This window comes from Gorilla gorilla, chromosome 10 (assembly GCF_029281585.2).
Source record: "Gorilla gorilla gorilla isolate KB3781 chromosome 10, NHGRI_mGorGor1-v2.1_pri, whole genome shotgun sequence".
Lineage (NCBI taxonomy): Eukaryota > Metazoa > Chordata > Mammalia > Primates > Hominidae > Gorilla > Gorilla gorilla.
In genome coordinates this window covers 79,424,504-79,445,082 of record NC_073234.2, presented here as the reverse complement: position 1 = coordinate 79,445,082, position 20,579 = coordinate 79,424,504, and the positions used below count along the sequence as shown (strand labels likewise).

At 36.0% G+C, this 20,579-nt stretch overlaps 1 protein-coding gene across 6 annotated transcripts in view; it reads right to left on the bottom strand.

Moving 5' to 3' along the window:
• Nucleotides 1-20,579, bottom strand: part of ABCC9 (ATP binding cassette subfamily C member 9) — a 147,863-nt gene that overhangs the window by 44,733 nt on the left and 82,551 nt on the right. For 4 of the 6 annotated variants that reach the window (XM_063694122.1, XM_055358453.2, XM_019039382.4 and 1 more), the window contains 9 exons: nt 19,995-20,096; nt 18,008-18,092; nt 16,625-16,705; nt 9,412-9,549; nt 9,141-9,266; nt 5,167-5,263; nt 2,620-2,849; nt 1,784-1,932; nt 1,500-1,569 (listed from right to left, as the gene is read on the bottom strand). In XM_063694122.1, the coding sequence (XP_063550192.1) occupies nt 1,500-1,569; nt 1,784-1,932; nt 2,620-2,849; nt 5,167-5,263; nt 9,141-9,266; nt 9,412-9,549; nt 16,625-16,705; nt 18,008-18,092; nt 19,995-20,096 (1,078 nt within the window). The remainder of the gene's footprint in view (nt 1-1,499; nt 1,570-1,783; nt 1,933-2,619; nt 2,850-5,166; nt 5,264-9,140; nt 9,267-9,411; nt 9,550-16,624; nt 16,706-18,007; nt 18,093-19,994; nt 20,097-20,579) is intronic. The other 2 variants (XM_055358454.2, XM_063694123.1) reach the window with 1 other exon arrangement.

The window sequence follows — 20,579 nt, the reverse complement described above, 5'->3', positions numbered from 1 at the left end:
GTTCCCAGTTATCTATTGTATTTAAATTTACCTTTGGTGCTTTTAGCTCAATCACGATTTAAAGTTTTTTATAGTCATTTCTGTTGACTTGTGGGCTCAGAAGTAACCTATTTTCCTTATTGTTTCTGAGTTCTTTGTCTTACTGAGAAAGACCTTTCCCACCCCAAGATTCTAAAACTATTTTCCTACATTACTTTATAGCTTTATGTTTTAATATGACCACCTCTATGCTATATGCATTTGCTTTGTATTTTTTGGATAGCTAATTATCCCAATATCCTTTATTGAAAAATTAATCCTTTCCTTATTAAGATGCCACATTTATACTGTTAAATTTCTACATAAGATGGAGTTTTTGAATTCTCCATGCTGCTCCTTTGACCTACTTGTCTTCTGTAATTAACAGAGTGCTTGAATTTTGTAGTATTTAAAAAATATCTAATAGGGAAATTCTTTCTCTATACAGGATTGTTATGACTTCTGGGATTGTTGAACATATTTTCTTCACATTAAGTTTATTTCTGTTTTTATAGGTTTTATTGTTACGAATGGAGTTTGTTTTTCACTATTTTCTTAAATTGGTATAGAGGAAGTTGCTGCTTTTCATATGATATATCTTATGTAGATACTCTGCTGACTTTTCTAATTGGTTATTTTACTAATTATTTTGAATTCTCTAAGTAACAATCATGTCATCTTCTAAATAATGAGTGTTTCATTTCTTCTTTTCTAATGTGTATTCCTTAGAAAGGTTTTAGGTGCAGTCTGACCTAACACCAATGCCTTGAAAACATCAAAACTTCTCATCATACTCTGCAGTCAGCTGCATGCATCAACCCTCTTTCTAAATTGAGGGCCATTTCAGTATTCCGAATGCTACTCTGGAAAGTCAGAAAAGGCGAGGGCTGGATATGATGAATTCCTTTCTCAGTCATCCAAAGGGTTCCACTTATAGAGTGATATAATTTCAGAGTTTGATGTCTTTTATTTCAAACAAACTTTTAGATTCCTAAGGATCTTAGGCTAAACTTGGCATTCCTGGAATTTTTCCTAAAGTATCACACCATCTGAAGCTTCAAGAACCAATCTAATAAAAGTAAAGGACTTTAAGACAGCTTGGCATCCCATCCTTCACTTCTGAGAGAAATTCTGCATGAATACTGAACTTTTAAGAACTTTATACTGTGAATGCTGATATGACTTTAATCAAGACAATTTTTTTATAATCAAAAATTTTAAATGTTCAATCATTCTTTACTTCATGATGGTTCTCCAAGTATCTTCTTCTACATGTACAAATTAGTCTGAGTTAAGATTTTCCTTTAAGATTTCATTCTAGATATCATTTGCATGTATTATATTGATACAAATACAAATGGGCCTTTATTTAAATTTCAGAAATCCTCTATTGTTAATAGGAATTATACTTTATCTTAAAATGCTATTTAGCTTACATTGTGAAACTAATTTTTGAACTTGGAAGTAACCCAGTTACTCACCTGATCAATGATATTAGTATCAGCTGAAAAGCGATTGAGAATCAGTCCCAGGGGTGTGGTATCAAAAAACCTAGGCAATAAACAGATGGAAGTATAGGATAATACTAAACTATTTGGAACCTGGGCATTGCTAATGGGCATCTTAGTGTCATGAAAATGAGAAGCTCCCTATTCATTTGCTCAAGGACTAAAGAAATTCTTCTAACTTTCACATTCCACTTAAATTGAAAAATGCATATTTTTATTATTTTATGTGTGGGAGTGAGAAATAACCACTGTTTTACCTTATTGGTCCAAGGATTATCTTATTGAGAAGGTTGTGGTGAAGATTTTTGGCAGCTGTGAGACCCATCCATTCTACAGTGAGGGATGTAACAAGGCAAAGGAAAATGCCTGCTCCACAGAGTATGCTAAAGCCAGCCACATAGTAGGTCTAAAAAGCAACCAACACAAAAAGCACATAGGAAATTATCAATGGAGTTCTTTCTTACTAGAAAACCAAATGTCAATGTCAGACAAGATTGTTTTCTTCATTATTTTGCATGCATTTAGACGGTTGAAGGAATGCAATTTTTTGAGGCCCAGGGTAGTATCCCCACCATAATTCCACAGGCCAAGCCTCCACCTGCTCCCTTCACTCTCCTTCAGGGCTTGCTTAAAAGCAGATGAAGAGAAAGAGTTTGTTTTCAGGTTTGGGGCATATTCTTGGCTTTCTATGTTGTAGAGCTCACTTTTCTCATTCCTAGTCTCAAAATGACCAGCTAATACACTGATGTAGGTAGTTAACATCAAATACCATAAGAACAAATACAAAAAGGTCCTCTGTGTGTATATATGTATAACATATATAAAAATATATGTATAAACTCTCTTGAATACAAGTCTAAACATTATATTTAAATATTTCTTATGATAAACTTTAAAAGTATTAATAATAGCTTCTATTTTAACATGTTTGATAGTTTATTCTATTTCAGGTCCTGTTGTAATTATTAACTTATTAAATTATCACAGAAGTCCTATGGCATTTGGGATATAAGCATCCAACTATATAAGAAGGTATCACTGTTAATCTCAATATTTCCTTGATGATTTAAAAACAAAACTGAACCAATTGTACCTGATCAGCTTTTCCAGTATTGTTTATACTGTACTCCGATGTCCATGTGGCCAGCCAATAGTCTATAGCTACAATGACCGAATGCTTCAAAAGCTTAGAGAAAATCATCAGGATGAGCAGGAAGAATCCTCCAGATGTCAAGTAGCGCCAGCAGGTTTTCCATGGCATTTTAGTCCTGAGCCTCATTACAGTGGACATGTTATCATCCTCATCTTCCTCCTCTTCTTCCTCTACATACAAAAAACTTTTGTTTAAGCTTCAGATGGGCACCAGCTGGATATAATTTTTATTGCTCCACAAATAGCATATAAACATTCATACATTTATAAAAATGTAAGCATTAGTATTGAAGTTTTAAATGCTTTTAGCAGGGCAAACCTTATTTCTTTCTGAAAATAGGTGAAAAATGAATGAATGAATGAGTGATAAAACAAATGTAAAATCTACGTCTGGATGAGACTGTTTGCTGATTTACTGCACATCAAATTGACTGGAAGAAACTTACAAAGTTATTGAAGGAATTGTGTTGCCAACAACAACCACATACCTGGCTTACAAACATCTACAATATTGTGACCTGCAAATTTCTGAATTTATAAAGCTGCACCAGGAGGGAATAAGCTCTGAAATCTGTGCATAGCACAAGAGGGCATACTCCATGCTGTCTATGGCCCCAAGGAGGAAACTTCCAGTGGGCAAAGCCAGGGGACACAAAGGATAATGGGCCAGGAATTCCTCTCAGATGTTTAAACCATCTAGAAGCTCCAAGATGAGCTTCCTTAAGAATGACTCCACTGCTAAAGCAGGTTTTGCATTTCCTGACAATCAAAATTTGATCATTTCTATGGTCCAGTGACTGTGTTCCCATCTTTTGCTTTTCCAAAGGAACTTTATTCATTAAAGTTACCCTGTATGTACTTCACTACTATACTATATACATATCAGGTTGTGGGGAGGAAGGACTTGTCTTTACTTTTTAGGTTATTAGACCACAGGGATCCAAATATGTTTATAATGAGAAGACTGAGCATCACCAAAGATCCTGATATTTGAGCTGGATGCAGTAAATGACTACGTCTCAGAGGATCTCCCCTTTGGCAGGGGTATGTCCTTTGTGTGAGAAGAACAGACTAGAAATTCACATGATCAAAGAGGTGGACACTTGTACTTTGCTAGCTGTCTCCCCAATACCCATTCTTTGCTTCTATATTAATTGAAATTTAAAGTTGTCCATGGCTGCCCAGCTAAAGACAGCATTTCCTCACATTCCTAGTACTTAATCTTTCCAAGCAATGACAGAGCCAATAATAAGTAAACAGAAACAATACGTGCAACTCCAAGTCTCTTAAGACTTGAGTTGAGTCTCTTAAGACTCAACTCCTTTCTCTTAAGAGAAAGGAAGTACCCTCTACTTCTTTTCTTTCCCTACTGTTGGCTTGAGCATTCTGATAGGACCTGCAGCAACAAACTAATAAGTAATATGTACTGTAATTGGCTCTTCAACATACATTACTTCATTTACCCTGTAAGCAAAGTGCTATTACCTTATTTTATACCTGAGAATATGGATTAACACAGCATCCAAGGGCACAGTCAGCATCCCCACTGAAACACTGAACAGAATAATTGGGTACAACTCCACTCTTATAGCCCATTAGAAATAATTTGTGTAGAGTTCTAGAAGCTGATGTCTGTTTACAGCACCAAAAATTCTTTAGGAACATTTTTAATCATAGAAATTGAAAGTAAAATGTAGCCTTCATTCATTAATTCATTTGCTCAATGAATATTTGTTGAAATACAGAAATATAAAAGTAGCACATTTTGGTGCTATTTGACTTGAAATGAACATTTTCTCTGTTTTTTTAATTGGTTGGTAGAAATGCAGGCATAAGCAAAAATTACAAAGGGAAATGCATAAAGCATTTACTCTATTGACTTAAAAGGTGGTTTATCTCACAACATTCTTGGCAATGAATGTCAAAGCAGTGTAATTATTTCATCTCATTCCTCACATTTCCAGTCAATCTTTTTTTCCCAGTATACCTTATCAGAGCTGGAAAACTGAAACATAACAAATGGCATTCTAATTTTCTTATCCTTCGTGGCTATATTGTCACGAAAACCTCATGAAGACGAACTGAATGAATCAAATACAGCTACTTCAAAATGCCATATTTCCCCTTTATTACTTATTTCTGAAGGATTGAAATTTTCTTAAGCAGATTTGGTCATTATACTAGACAATTTCAATTTTTCTGAACAAAAGTCTAGATCTATTTAGAATCCACTGCCATTTCCTTTCAAGTCTTTCTCACACATAACAACTGTAGTAAGACACATTCTGTGGAGGCCCTCAAGATGACTGTTGATGGATTACATCCACCTTTCCTTGACTCCTATTGTTTCCATTTTCAGTATTACTTGATTTAACTTTTTCCCCTGGCAAAGTGGCTTATTATTCCTCATGGAGACACTCACACATAAAAAAACCCTCACATCCTGTTATCCCATTAGAATGTTCCAGATAAAAGAAAAAAGATCTACCTTCGTCTTCGTCCTCCATCTGGGCTTTGGCTTCTCTTGAATACATGGCCCGTCGGAGAGTTTTCCTCTCTAAAGTAGTTTGGTCAGCTTCCATATCCTGCAGTAAACATTGTACTATCATGCAAGGAGCTAACACCAATAGGTTGTGACTTATCAATGAATGACTCACATGTGTAAATGGTTAGTTACCTTTACCAATCTCAAGTGCTCTGTGCTCACTCTGGAGATCCACAACTCCTGTCACAGAAGCAGCTGTGGGGGCAGAACCTTAGACTTGTAGTAAGTGCTGCAGTGCTCAAAGGTGTGGGGCAGCACACGAGACCAGGAAAAGCAAGAATGAGATGCAACTGACTCCAGAAGCAGGGTGATATCTCCCTGAGCCCTACAGCATAGTTCTACCATTGCTACTTATTTTTACATCACCTTCAGACTATCCTTGTAATTTTTCTAATTAAGGATTCATTCATGTTAATACATATCTTCCTTCAAAAGAGCACATGGTTCCAAGTTGGTTAAACTGCTGTCAGTCATCCACTATTATGAATTATTAAATCAGAACGAGTTTCCTTAGCATCTCACTAAGGGAGCTGCATAAAAGAAAGGGAATTCAATAGGATCTGAAAGAAGGTAGAGAACGTTGAAGAAAATAGGCAATGAGGATTCTAGGTGCCTAGCAGTGTAAGAGAAAGCCCTAGGAGGAGAAAATATGCAGAAAGAGAAGGGAAACGTGCCAAAAACAAACTTTGCAGATTTTTAAGAATTGCTGTGAACTTTATCCTGTAGTTAAGAAGGGTAGAATCGTTTCATTTTCTCCATGCCCTGGCTTCCAACACACCAGCTCCCCTGACCTCAGGACTGCAGTAGTAGTATCAGTTCAGTTACATTGTGGGTTAAATCAGGTTCTACCGGCTATTCTGGAAAACCAACCATTTCCCTTTTTCTGTGGGGAAATGTATTCTGAATTCTAAACAACTACCCCATAAATTTTGGAATCTATGGTAAATTGGGAGCTTCCTGTATATGCCAGTACAAAGAAAAAAAAACCTACACAGTTTTTCTGTTACATCAATAAACCAGTAAACCTTTTGTGATTAGTCGCTAGGTAGTGACCTTGGTTGATGTTTTTTGGCCTCATACAACATGGCTGATTTAGGAAACTTTCTATTCTAGAGGGTTGTACTACTTCAGATTCTTGGTTAAAAGAGTGAAAACAAAAATGTCTCCTGAATCCCATTTTTACAGAGACAGTTTGACCCCAGTTTTAAATTTTGCATAACGATATGAAGACCAACATTTATAAATGAAGCTAAATTAAACTCAAAATTAAAGAAGATCCCTGTCTTGTGCATATCATATAATGAAATAAAATAAACCTTCATAATGAAAAGTAGATTTGATTCCAGTTCGATTCCCCATGCTGTGACCAAAAGGTTTAAGACCTTGGCGACTTAAAAAAACAAACAAACAAACAAACAAAAAACCCCAAACGAACTTTAAAGCAATTTTTCCTAAGAGTAAATGCTCATATTAAGCTCATTATAGGTTAAATGTTTTAAATAGTGATGATACTTGGACTAAGTAAATACAAATTTAGTTTCATTTCTCCAATAAATATTCACTGGGCCAGGCCAGGTGAGGACAGTAGAGAGGGAAGTGAGGAGTGTTAAAATAATACCAGTTTATTCTGCTTAACAGCATTAAGAAGATAATGGTTCATGTCATTTAAGCTAATATTTAAATCAGCTAAAAGTGTTAACTCCCTCTCCTTCTTTGTAGTTTTCTTTACTATCTTTTAATCATATTCTTTCCTGTTTACCCCTTAATCCTTAAACTGACAGCTCTTTTTCAAGCACTGCATTAGGAAATTTTGTGCATCCTTTGGTTTCACCTTCCTTCTCCACTTGCTTGATCTGTTCTGGCTCTAGGCCAGACTTTCTCAGCCTTGACACAGTTGACATTTGAGCTGGACAACGCACCGTTGCAGGGTCTGCCCTGAGCATTGCAGAATGTTGAGCACACTAGATGCTAATAGCATCCCCCTGCCCCAGTTTGTGACAACAAAAATGTCTCCAAATGTTGCCAAATGTCCTCTAGGAGGGAAAATTGGCCCAGGTTGATAGGAAACACCCTGTCCTGTCCTATAACAAACTAAACAGAAATCTGTTTGTACAAAAACTTCCCCAAGGTATCGTAGTGGTCTTGTTCACAGTGTGATTCTTTCTGGCTGCAGATGAATTCAGGTGCCTGCCTTTTGTTACGTGGCAGTAATCTCCCTCCATCCTGAGATAAGGATTCTGGGCAGGTGCATGATTCATTCTGGCTTCTACTGGCTGCCATTCTACCTTGTAACTGGATTTACCCTGTCCATACCCTAACTTGCTCCACAACTCCTTCAGTTCATACATAACCCTGTAATGTGTCTTTAATTATACAGCTACGCTATCTCAAGTGATCACTTCATTTCTAAATACAACTTAATGGACTTTCTTCCTGGCTTGCTTAACAGTATTACTATAATATTGAGCCAACAGCTCTCTTTATTTTCCAGTTCTTCTTTCCAAAGTAAACCATAAATTGTCCCACTCCTTAAGTTTACGTCATCTTCTTTTGTCCCTGGCATTTAGATCACTGAAAAAAATGTCATTTGGAGTTATCCCCAGTACGTTTAGAATCAAGCTTCCCACAGCACAATTCCTAAGCAGGCACTTGTCAACTGTACCTGATACTGTTTTGGGGTTTGTTTGTTTATTGCTTTTTTTTTTTTTTTTGCCAAATATCCTCATTTCAATGGTTCTGTGATTTGTCCTATTCTGCTTGTATATTTTTGCATATATCTTTTCTTCTTTGTGTGGTTTGCTTTTGAGATCTTTAGCAAATCCAAAGAAGGTAGAGAAATCCTAGGGTTTATCTGACTTTGTATCTTCCTCTCTCTATGGAGACAGTTCCTTTATTTTCTTTTCTAAAATAATATATTTAAATTTCCTAATATTTTAAAGAAATTCACTGGTACAAACATTTCATTTTGTAAATGCTCATTCCTGGATAAGAATACCAAGTGCTGGACACTTTGTACTCCCAACTCAAGAACAAACCATTTCAAAAATTTGCAAATTGAATTTACAATTTCACTTGTCTATCAAAAGTTTTTCCTCTTTTGTTGTACTCAATCTGGTATCCAACTCTGTGATGACCTCATTCAATGTTATACTTACGTCATCCATAACATTATAGTGTAATTACACCGGATATGCACTTGTGTTTAAATCCCATTGGTACCACTTATTATATATGCTGTACAACTTTAGGTAAGTTACTTAACTTCTCTGAGCCTCAGCTTTCTCATCTGTCTAAGTAAGATAATATTTTCTTTGCTTATTTGTCAGGATTTTGTGAGAATTAAAACACATCATGTAAAAAGGGCTTTGTGGACTTCAAAAAAAGTACAAATGTAAAATTTTATGTTTATTTCCTTCTGATTACCTTCTTTCACCCCAGAAGCCTTATCCCAGACATGCCTTACAACTTTACCCACCACTCAGAGCTCTTCCTTCAAGATCACCTTGGCTTTTGACTTTCCAATGACCCTCTATTTGTAGGTGGTTAGTGAAAATATTCTACTTTTATAGATGAGAAAAATGAGGTATAGATAAGAAAAAATAGGGAAACGCCATGCTTCAGTTAAGTAGTTTCTGTAAGTTTTAAACACACATATAATTGCACTATGGTTGAAATGTAAACAAACAGCCTCTAAAAACCTGACTGCACCTCATCCAAAGATGGCATTAGAATTTTATAGGTTCAAAGTACCCTGTTCATTAATAATATGCAAAGATACAATTGCTTTGGATTTCAGATAAAGACCATTATATTACCAAGCATTAAATGGTAATTTTTTAAAAAGCATTCTTAGTAATTAGTAAATTTCTAACTCTTCTGAATTGGGCTCTGAACTCTTCTGAACTATGAGCACTTACCTTTTCTAATTCTTGATCTTGCCGATTCATAAGTGTTTTCCAGTGTTCATAAAGCTCAACATCTTTGGTCTGAATGTCCTTCAAAGTTCCTTCTCTTAGGACACTTCCATCTTTCATGGCTATGATCTAAGGAAAGCGGATATTCCCAGAAATGTGACGAAAAGCCTTGATTGGCAAAATGAACTACCTTTATTTCAGAAAGCATTTTTTACTGTCTCTATTTATATGACTATAATATAAAAATGAGCAAAATTCTTTTCTAAACTCTTACCCAGTCAGCATGCGTCAGATACTGTAATTTGTGAGTCACAAGAACGAGTGTCCTTTTGTCATCTTGCAGGAATTTCAAAATCCCCTCCTGCATTAAGTGATCACTCAAGTGAATGTCCAGGGCTGAGAATGGATCATCCTGCAATCAGTAAAATGGAGGAAAGATGGACGTTTTCTATACTTGTTACATAACTCAATTCCTCTCGAAAGTAGTAATACAAATAACTAAGGGCAAATCATCCCCCAAATCTAATTTATTTAAAAAAAGGATAAATAAAAACTACCTGTCAGGTACCATGCTTATTACCTGGGTGACAAAATAATCTGTACACCAAACCCCCATGACACACAATTTATATAACAAGCCTGCACATGTACCTCTTAACCTAAAATAAAAATTAAAGAAAATGAAAAAGGGCCAGGAGAAAAACAAACAATGAAATAAAGTTAGAAGTGCCTGCAGGCGAAAAGAAAAACAGACTTTGTAAAATTATTTTAAAATAACACTATTCAAAATGTTTTGAATTCTTATAGAATCTGCAAGTTCAAAAACCGTATTACTCAGCAATCTATAATAATAGAGCAAAACAAAGAATGAAAAAGATAATTGTACTTGAATTCTAGATAACAAAACTAGGTATAGAAAATGTTAATTGGGCCAGGCATGGTGGCTCACGTCTGTAATCCCAGCATTTTGGGAGGCCAAGGCAGGCAGATCACCTGAGGTCAGGAGTTCGAGACCAGCCTGGCCAACATGGTGAAGCCCTGTCCTACTAAAAACACAAAAATTAGCCGGGCATGGTGTCGTGGGCTTGTAATCCCAGCTACTTGGGAGGCTGAGACCGGAGAATCACCTGAACCCAGGAGGAAGAGGTTCCTGGAGGAGGAAGAGGCAGTGAGCTGAGATTGCGCCACTGCACTCCAGCCTGATGACAGAACAAGACTCTGTCAAAAAAGAAAGAAAAAAGAAAATGTTAACTGGATCATAACAGGACTTACTTAATGGGGATATTTTCAGAATTAAATGAGGTAATATACATGAAGTGCTTAGTATGGTACTGGGTATGTAATTTACATTGTTAGCTGTTATTATTATATATAAGAATAGCATGCCTAACACTTCCTGATGACAGTTGTTCTAGGGAGAATGTTTTTATCCACCAAGTGATTAAGATATTTAGAAAATAATTTAAGAACTTACATTAATTGTCTTTTTTTGTTGATGATATCATTATAAATTATTTTCATATATATTTCATTCCTAAAATGTTATATAGAGCATCAAACTACATGTTTCACATTTTGGATCTTTAAAAGAAGAGAGCTAGAAACAACTGAAGAAAACTGGAATGTATCCTCAAACTATGAGTTAGAAAGCAAAGTGACCTGAAGGGAGGAGGTGCAGCAGGAATATAATCACTGCTTAGAAGGACCAGGGATGGCAGGGAACGAAAGAAACTGAGGGAGCACTGAAGGGACAAAGCAGTAAAAAATGGTGGATGTTTCAGGTAAAAACTGGGAAGAGTTAACAGAACAGTGGCAAAAAAAGTTTATGTCTTCTTCATTACCCTTCTTTCTTTGTTGCTTCTCCAATAGGTAATATGCAAACAAACTTCTACTTTGTCTTATGGGCCCAAGAAAGAAGGAGCTGGTTTCTCATGCTACTACACACAGGCTACATGTTGAGACATCTAAAAATAACAATTCTGCAAAATTTTCAGTTGAGCACAGTCATAGTCTCTCTACAGATAGATTGCATTGCTTAATAATCTGAATAATGAACAAAACAAAAGTAATTGCTATTTAGAGAGAAACTGAAGTTTGGAAGTTAGAATAAATTTATGTATAATCATTATAGATTGTCATATGATTAGCTCAGTAATTTTTCAACTTTCCATCTATTTGTCTGCATAGATAGAAACTATAAGCAATGTGACCTTATTAAAGCATTTAGGAGAATCCTTATGCAAAAGAAATATTAACAAAGCATTTTGATAGTTAAAGGGTAATTAAGAATTATAGGAGCCTTTAAAAAATCAGTCTGCTGGATATTGTAATTGTGAATAAATGGGTGATATAATCAGTGTCCTCAAATGACTTTTATAGAAATAGACACAATTATCTTGATTGTCCTGAAATTTCTTTGGATGACAAGGGAAATATTTCAAATCTTTCAGACCCTCTGGATCATCTTAATGCACATCAATTATTTCTGAAATGTTGCAATAAGTACTGTGTATAGGAATTGGCTTTCAACTGCCCAGTGAGTTGCTTTTCAAAATCATCACAGACACTAGCTCCTTGTCATTTAGCTCCTTTTAATAACAAGAAAAAATATTCTTACTTGAATTTTAAAATTATTAGATTTTGATAACTGGTAGAAAATTCTACCACTAATATATGAAATTTCTTTTAACATAGAAGTTATAATGTAACTTTGCAGTTACTTAAAAATGAAAGTCAAAGAACCAATATAAAGTGATATCTCCACAGCAATGGAAAAATACCAGGATTACACTGACAAAAGTGTCTCCATTTCCATCACCAACAATGCAGCAAGGATATAATTATCAAGATTTAGCAAATCTTGATATCAGCAAATTATTGGTTTTAGAAAAGCAGATGATTTTCACAGGGGGAATCTGATTGCCTTTGAAATAACTTTCTGCTTCTGATTCCATTAAAACCCCAAGAATAATTTGTGACATAGACCAAACTATCCCAAATGATTCTTCCTGGGAATTTTTCACAGAAAAAATAAGACATGAATTGAAAATAAATTTTTATAATAATTCAATTTGACTGTCCATAAAATTCTGATATTTATTTATTTATTTATTTATTTATTTGTTTATTTATTTTGAGATGGAGTCTCACTCTGTCGCCCAGGCTGGAGTGCAATGGCATGATCTCAGCTCACTGCAACCTCTGCCTCCTGGGTTCAAGCAATTCTTCTGCCTCAGCCTCCCAAGTTATTGGGATTACAGGCACACGCCACCACGCCCCGCTAATTTTTTTGTATTTTCAGTAGAGATGGGGTTTCACCATGTTGGCCAGGCTGGTTTCGTACTCCTGATCTCAACTGGTCTGCCTGCCTCAGCCTCCCAAAATGCTAGGATTACAGGTGTGAGCCACCGCACCCAGCCTAAATTCTGATTTTACATGTTAGAAGTTAGTAAGGCATAATTGAAAGTCCATTATCTCTAAATTAAAAGGTCCAAATTGTAGTTATGACCACTCTTGGAGGCTGGCCAATGTTTCAAACTCAGTCACTTCATTTGTAAAATGGGGATAATAAAGAGGCCTGACAGAAAGCACCTTGGATAGCAAAATAATGTAGTCAAAGTCTGTAAATCATTTCAAAAGTGTTGCTTTATTATTATTTTCTTATAAATAAAGCCATGGTGGATTAATACTGTGCTTACCCCTTCAATGTATCACAGTGAGAGTTTAGCATCTTCCAAGCATCTCTTAATAAGGAAGAGTGTGGTGACTAAGAACACAAGCTCTGGAATCCAGCCATCTGACTTTCTATCCCTGCTTCACTGTTACTATCTGTGTGATGTTGGATAAGTTATCCCCAAAAGCCTCAGTACGTTCATCTGTGAATAGCAGTAATAACAATAATAATAGTAATAACAACAATAATGTCAAACCTAGGAGAGTTATTATGAGAATTAAGTGAGCTAATGTGTATAAAGTACTTAGAATCATGCCTAGGTCACAGAACTATCATTTATATGCCATAGCTTCATGGTGGGGATTTGTGATTTTTTTGGTCAAATATAACCTTTTCTACAACTTACTAAAAATTGAGGCTTAATGGCTTGAGAAACATGTCTCCAGATTCAATGTATATAATAAGATTATGGGGAAATAATTCCTTTAAAGAAAGCAAGACAATTGCCAAATGGCCAATTCAATGAATGGTCAATTCTTTGTTTACAAGCTTATGTTATTTATTCTAATATATATATGTACAGTCTTCATTAATATATTCTCTTATATATTCAATAAATGTGCTTAAATAGTATATTCTTTATATGGATGTATTTTTGGAAATAATTTAATATATTCATTGATACAGCACATTTGCAGATGCAATGAAGTTTTCAAAAATAATATTTTTGATACATAATTAAGACACTTTCATCTAACTTTTATACTGCGTCAAGGCTAACATGATAAAAATTTATTTAGAGCAAAATGTGAAACTATTCAAGTGACATGTACAAGTAAAATCCTTAAAGATATAAGTAATGCCTTTTTCTCAACTCTATTTTCTTTACCCAGCACAACAGATGGCATTGGGGATGTTCACTGAATTTTAGTAGATACAAAGGAGGAAAGAAGAAAGGGAGGGAGGAATAAAGAAAGGATAACAGGGAGTGAGTGAGTAAAGAAGAAATGGTAAAAGGAAAGGAGAGAAAAGGAAAATACGGCAATAATTTCAGAAAATACCAGAGAATCTTTGCTGATTACATAGCCAATACTCAAAAGACATGCATTTCTAGCACAAACTCTGTCATTCACTAGACATCAGTCCTTGGATAAGTTTCCGCATTTAGTCTGAGGATACCATCTACCCTCTCTCAGCACTGTGATGAGAATCAAATGGGATAATACTGTACCTTGTGAATTTTTAAACAATGGAAATGTGAGATAGTATTATTTTTGAGGAATTTTTAAAACACATCAACAGCATTCCATTGCTGCTAAAATGTTTTTCAATAAGTTGCAATGGAGTAATAAGACCAAGATCATAAGACCCAATAGTTTTAAGGTTATCTGAGCTGAGCAGTGTGCATCTAGCACAGATTTTTTCAAAGGGACACTTATATAAACACTATACATCAGGGATTAAGAAAAGTTATACAAAATATGTTATTTGTGGAAGAATTGAAAATACTATGCTTGCTTGGCCTAGAGAAATGTAAATTTAGACAAGTTATGACACTAATATTAGAATGTTGAACTATATATATATATATATATATATATATATATATATATATTTTGCTGCAGAAGTAGAGTGCAGGCTGATGAACAGATAGTACTCAGAAGCAGATCTCAATACCATAATAACTTTCCAATAATAAGAGCTGTCTGTGGTAGAAAGAATAATGGCCCCTAAAGATGCCCTGGTCCTAATCCCCAGAACCTGTGACTGTGTTACCTTATATGTCCAGCAGGATTTTGCAGATGTAATTAAGACTAAAGACCTTGAGATGAGGAGCTTATCCAGACAGGCTTAAACTAACTATATGCATCCTTAAAAGCAGAAAACTTTCCCGGCTGTGAAGAGAGGAAGACGTGACTATGTAAAAATAGTCAGAGAGACATCATGTTGCTGGCTTCAAAGGTGGAGGAAGGCAGGCGTGAGACAAAGAATGTAGGCAGCTTGTAAACGCTGGAAAAAGCAAGAATATTGACTATTCCCTTCCCCAGAAGGGAACACAGCCCTGCTGACACTTTGATGGACTTCTAATCTATAGAAGTATAAGATAATATAATAAATCTGCATTGATTAAGTCACCAATTATGGCAATTTTTTATAGCAGTAACAGGAGATTTATATACTGTCCAACCAGGAAAAGCTGCCTTAAAGGTGAGCAATGTATCTTCAGGGAGAGTCATCAAGAAGCTGTTAGAGTTAATGCTAAAAGTCATCTTGTAATGAAAGGGTGGGAATTGACAATAATTTAGTCCTACAACTTCTTTGATTTCCATGATTCTACAATTGAAGTAGGTCGGAGTCACTGAATCGTAGCAGGCAGTAAAATGAACTGAGGAAGAAAGCCACACCCAGGGGACCTCAGTCCCTTTCAGATTTCCAAGGCAGTTCCTCAGGTTCAGTCAGTAATTGATCCCAAGTTTCAAGAAGTCATTTCTAGTTGTGGATCCATCCATTATTATAAAAAGAATTTACGGCTGGGCACGGTGGTTCACAACTGTAATCCCAGCACTTTGGGAGGTAGAGGCAGGCGGATCACTTGAGGTCAGGACTTCGAGACCAGCCTGACCAATATGGTGAAACCCGGTCTCTACTAAAAATAATAAAAAAAAAAAAGCCAAGTGTGGTGGCATGCACCTGTAATCCCAGCTACTCAGGAGGCTAAGGTGGTAGAATTACTTGAACTTGGGAGGTGGAGGTTGCAGTGAGCTGAGATGGTGCCATTGCAGTCCAGTCTGGGCAACAGAGCAAGAATCCATCCAAAAAAAAAAAAATTACAATTACATAGGCTACTGTTAGATCCTGCAATGGCTTTCATGGTGTTTTTAGGTTTTGGGGGGGAATAACTTTGGAGACAGGTATTCTTAGGGGGATGAATTAGTATGTCCAAATTCTGCTACCATCGCCAATGACAGATCCAAATTCAGTGGGAAACTCCAAAACCAACTTACTTTTTCAAGAGGCTCTAGAGATTAGATGGAGTGAAGACTCTAAAAATGTTCTGGGAACCAGATTGATAAGTGGTTAATAATTGTACAGAAGGAGAAGGCAGGGATGCATTTACATACTCTGCCAGCATCTCCCCATTGTCTACTTGTAAGCTATTTTAGGTACCTCCTGCTGGAGAGACCAAAATAGACCAAAATTATAATCAACATAACCGTCAAATTTTATTTCTAGATCCACAGCTAGAAATAAATTATTAGTCCAAGATGGATATCACGAAAATCATTCATGACGTTTTTAAAGACATAAATTTTAGATTCTACCTTTACAGATTATGCCACATGTCTAGAGCAAAACCAAGATTTCTACAGTTGTAGGGAGCATCACAGATAAAGCTTATCCACAGCCCGAGTTGCACAGCACTGGAATGGGGTACTATGCTTACTTAGCCCTGTGTCTACCAAGAGTATATTTTCTGGCTTTTTTTCTTTGCCATCAAATATAAATAAGAAGACTTATGATCCTGCCTCGTTCATCCAATACCATCCAAATCCTTTCCTGGTTAAGAAACTCAGATAAGCAACCACTTAGGGCATCTAAGTCTCTTGGACACCAGTCTGGATCCTCCCAACTCTCAAGATACGTTGCTCTTCTACTGAGCAACGTAAATATAGGGATTTATTTCCCCTATATACTTTACGATTTCACAAGTTAAACCATCTTTCCTTGAGTTACTTGACTTACACCTTTTTAAAGACTCATTTGTCCAGATGGAAGAATGAAATAGAAATAAAAGGGAAGGCCATATTCTTACCAAAAAGACAATGTTGGTGTTTTGATACAGCGCTCGTGCCACACAGATTCTCTGCCTCTGTCCCCCACTCAGGTTGATGCCCTAGAGAAGAGACACCCCCAAATACCCATTTTTTAATATTAGTAAGTGATCTTTTGGTAATATGACCTTAAATTACAAACGTCTTTTTAAAAATCTTAGATTGATAGTAACTTGTTAATTAAATTGTAGTAACATTGGTAAGAAAACATGGAAACTGCCTACTGGCCAACGATTCTCAAAATAATCAAGATGGCTTCAGGCTGGTATGGTTAATCTTCCTTTCACTCTAATAGGGACCTCTGCTGTACAGAAGCATTAATAACCAAAACACTTGCTAGGAAATGCAAGCAATTCCAAGATTTTTTCTTGTTTACTGAGTTGTGTCTGTAGTTTACTTAACATACAACCCAAATTTGATATTATGAGTTATGTGAAAGAGTACTATCCAAGAGTATGCTTTCATAATAAAGTACCACTTACACTTTAAAAAAAAAAACTAGTATTAATTGACCTCTTAGTATGTGCCAGACTTGTGTAAATGGCTTTACATTTTTAAATTTCTCTTATTCTTCATAGCAATTCCAAGATGTAGGTATTGTTTTAATTTTACACCTGTGGAAACTGAGGCTCACAGAACTTAAGTCCATTCTCATACACACTGCGGTATGTAGCGAAAAAGAGCAGCCATTAAGAACAAAGGCCACAGAGCCAGACTAATCCTGGCTACACCACTACCTTGGCAACGTGCAAGTTCCTTAACCTCTCACAGCCTTGATTTTTGCAGCTTCATATGCAGATAACGATAACACCCATAACACAGATTTGTTGTGAAAGTAGATAATGCATATAAAGTTTGTGCCCAGGACTTACAACGATTAAAACATTGTAGACATTGTTGTTCTAAAGATTATAGGTATAAATATTTTTCAGCTTGTATGAATAATATGACATCAGTGCAAAACATGGTTACACAAAGAAAAAGAGCACTTTAATAAGAATAAACAGATTTTCAACAAGTTGGGAGAAGCTATGGAAAGTAATCTTAGTTTCAAACCCATTACAGCAAGCTCCACGTAAGCAAAAATGCATTTGGTCAAAGCCAGGAACTATGTTTCACTTTTCCTTGAGAACTCTTAAGTGACTAGTACCAAGTTAAGTATACAGTGATTACTCAATAAATATTAATACGTAAGAAAGAGTGGCATCAAAGGACTCCCATCCTTGGTTTTCTGGAACTTGTTACTGGGACAACGTACAACTCCTAAGCTCTCAAATTTCATGATTCTCTATTAATGATTAAAGACAACCAGAAGACTTTTCTAGATTTTTGTTCATTGCTTAATGAAACTATATATAGCTCACCCTCTCTCCAATTTCAGTTTGATCTCCAAATGGTAATAAGTCAATATCTGGCTGAAGAGAACAGGCATCTGTGACAGCTTTGTACCTTTGGGAGAAACGATTTTGAATTTTTAGATCTCAATTAATACATTGTCCATAAACTAAGTGCCAAATTCAATACTTTGGAAGTTGAAATAAAACATTTGCTGAATCACTTATTATATGCCAGCCTCTGATCTACATTTCTGGATACAAAGATACATAAGTACTACTTCCCACTCCTTTTTTTTTTTTTTTTTTTTGAAGACAGAGTCTTACTCTGTCACCCAAGCTGGAGTTCAGTGGCACGATCTTGGTTCACTGCAACCTCTGCCACCTGGGCTCAAGTGATTCTCCTGCCTCAGCCTCCTGAGTAGCTGGGATTACAGATGTGCGCCACCATACCCAGCTAATTTTTTTGTATTTTAGTAGAGACAGGGTTTCACCATGTTGCCCAGGGTGGTTTCGAACATCTGAACTTAGGCAATCAGCCTGCCTCAGCCTCCCAAAGTGCTAGGATTACAGGCGTGAACCACTACGCCCAGCTGGGTTCCCACTGTTAAAAAGCTAGTTCACGGAGCAGAAGACTGATACAAAAATATACGATGAAAGTTTACCTTGTTAGGTATTATAGTGGAAGTGAGTATAAAGCACTCCTAGAACACAGATGAAGAAGAAATGACTGACCATTCTGAGAAGTATCAGAGGAGGCAAAGCTTAAACTGTGTTCAGAAAGTTGAGTAGTAAGTTTTCAGGAAGAAAATGAGTAACGAAGTTTAAGGAACTTCAGAAAGTAAAAAAGTTCATGATGAATGTAAGGGACTGCAGGAGGTTCATTATGGCTAAAGCAGAGGTTGTGAGTGGGCACCCTTCCACACTGTCATGCATGCTGAAGAGAGGAGACAAAGGAGATAGTGAGGACTGACAGTCCTCAAGTTCATATAAGGCTGGGACTGGAAATCAGATGAACTGGAAGTACAAGGAAGCATGGGGATTGAAGATGCTGGGGGAAATGGCAATGATTTTATTTTCTTAATCAGTTCATCTTAATATAGTAGAGTCATTCTTCATTCTTCCCTCTTCTTCTTCCTGTTGATATCTGTCCATTGTTCTTCAATTTTTTTTTCTCAACCATCCCTTCTTTTACATTTCTACCGTCATTCCTAAGTGTAGACAACACACACTGCATGCCTGGATAATTATTCCAACTGACTCCTAAATGTCTCCATATATATGTATATATGCACATATGTGAATCTGTATATATAGAATGCACATCATTAGAGCCAATTGGCTTTTAGGCCCCCCAACTATCTGGTCTCAGCCTCCTGAATCTTTCTGTCTGGTTTGCTCCCAGGTCCTAAAGGTTTTGTCTTTCATATGGTCTACTTTTCTCCTCCCTCCCTCTTCCTCTTGCCTCTCCACTTACTTTATTCTCCTTAATTTTCAAGACCCAGCTTATGGTCCTAAGACCCACGCTTGTAAGAGTGGCTCAGGGAAAGGGTCATACCTTCTTATGTGGTGGTGGTATTTAAAAGACGCTTGAAAGATGGTGTATTCTGGCTGTTCCCAGTCACCAGACCCCTCAGGTCCTATATTCTTCTTCTTTTCACAATTAAACTTCCTTTGTGAAATTTACTCAAATTTTTCCTTCTCTATCTTCTCACCAACAACCTAAGCAACACATCCTCACTCTTACCCTCCCCACCCCACACACATACACACTTCAATTGCTGTTTAGTTTTGGTGTACAAATTGTTCTCAATAAGGGTCCAAGATGGGCTGGAACTTCCAGTGAGGCTTCTCTTCAAAGAATTGGTTCAAAAGACCTTGGTGATGAGGATGAAAACGGGGCCAGCAGGAAAGAAAATACCAGATGTAAAGGTTCCAGAAACCATTGTTCATTCCCAAACACACGAGTCAGAAAGAGTTGCCATTTTGGTTCTAAATTTTATATGCTCAAAATTACCTCTGTTTGTTAAAAGGACTTCCAAAAGTAATATTTTCTTCTACTGTAGCATTTAATAGCCAAGGCTTTTGAGCTGCATATGCCACAGAGTACCTGTTCCTACTGAAAAATGAAAAAGAAAAAAAAAACACCAGGATTATGCAAAGGTACTGTGCGTGTATGTATTTTACTATAAATAGGGGAAATAAAATTAGTAAACTATCTCAGATACAGAAATGGAAAACTTCTAAAAGAGAAAAATTTAAAGAACACCAACCTTATTAAGAAATGATTAAATATGCCACCTAAATTAAAGGGATTAGGATTTAATCAAAATGTCACACGTATAAAATTTGGTTTTCTACACTGAAGAAGTGTTTTATGGTCTAAACAACTAATTGAAATTTCCTTTTCTAAAATGACTATAATTTTTAAAAAATAATTAAAAGATTATAGCTACAGACATTTTACTTTATACTAATAGCATTTTATTAACTATAAATTCTACGTGCAAACTTTAAGATGTTAATTGATACTGTAATTATTGTATGGCTTTGTGGCTTAATCACATTAACATATTTTATGGTAATAGATAATATGTAAATA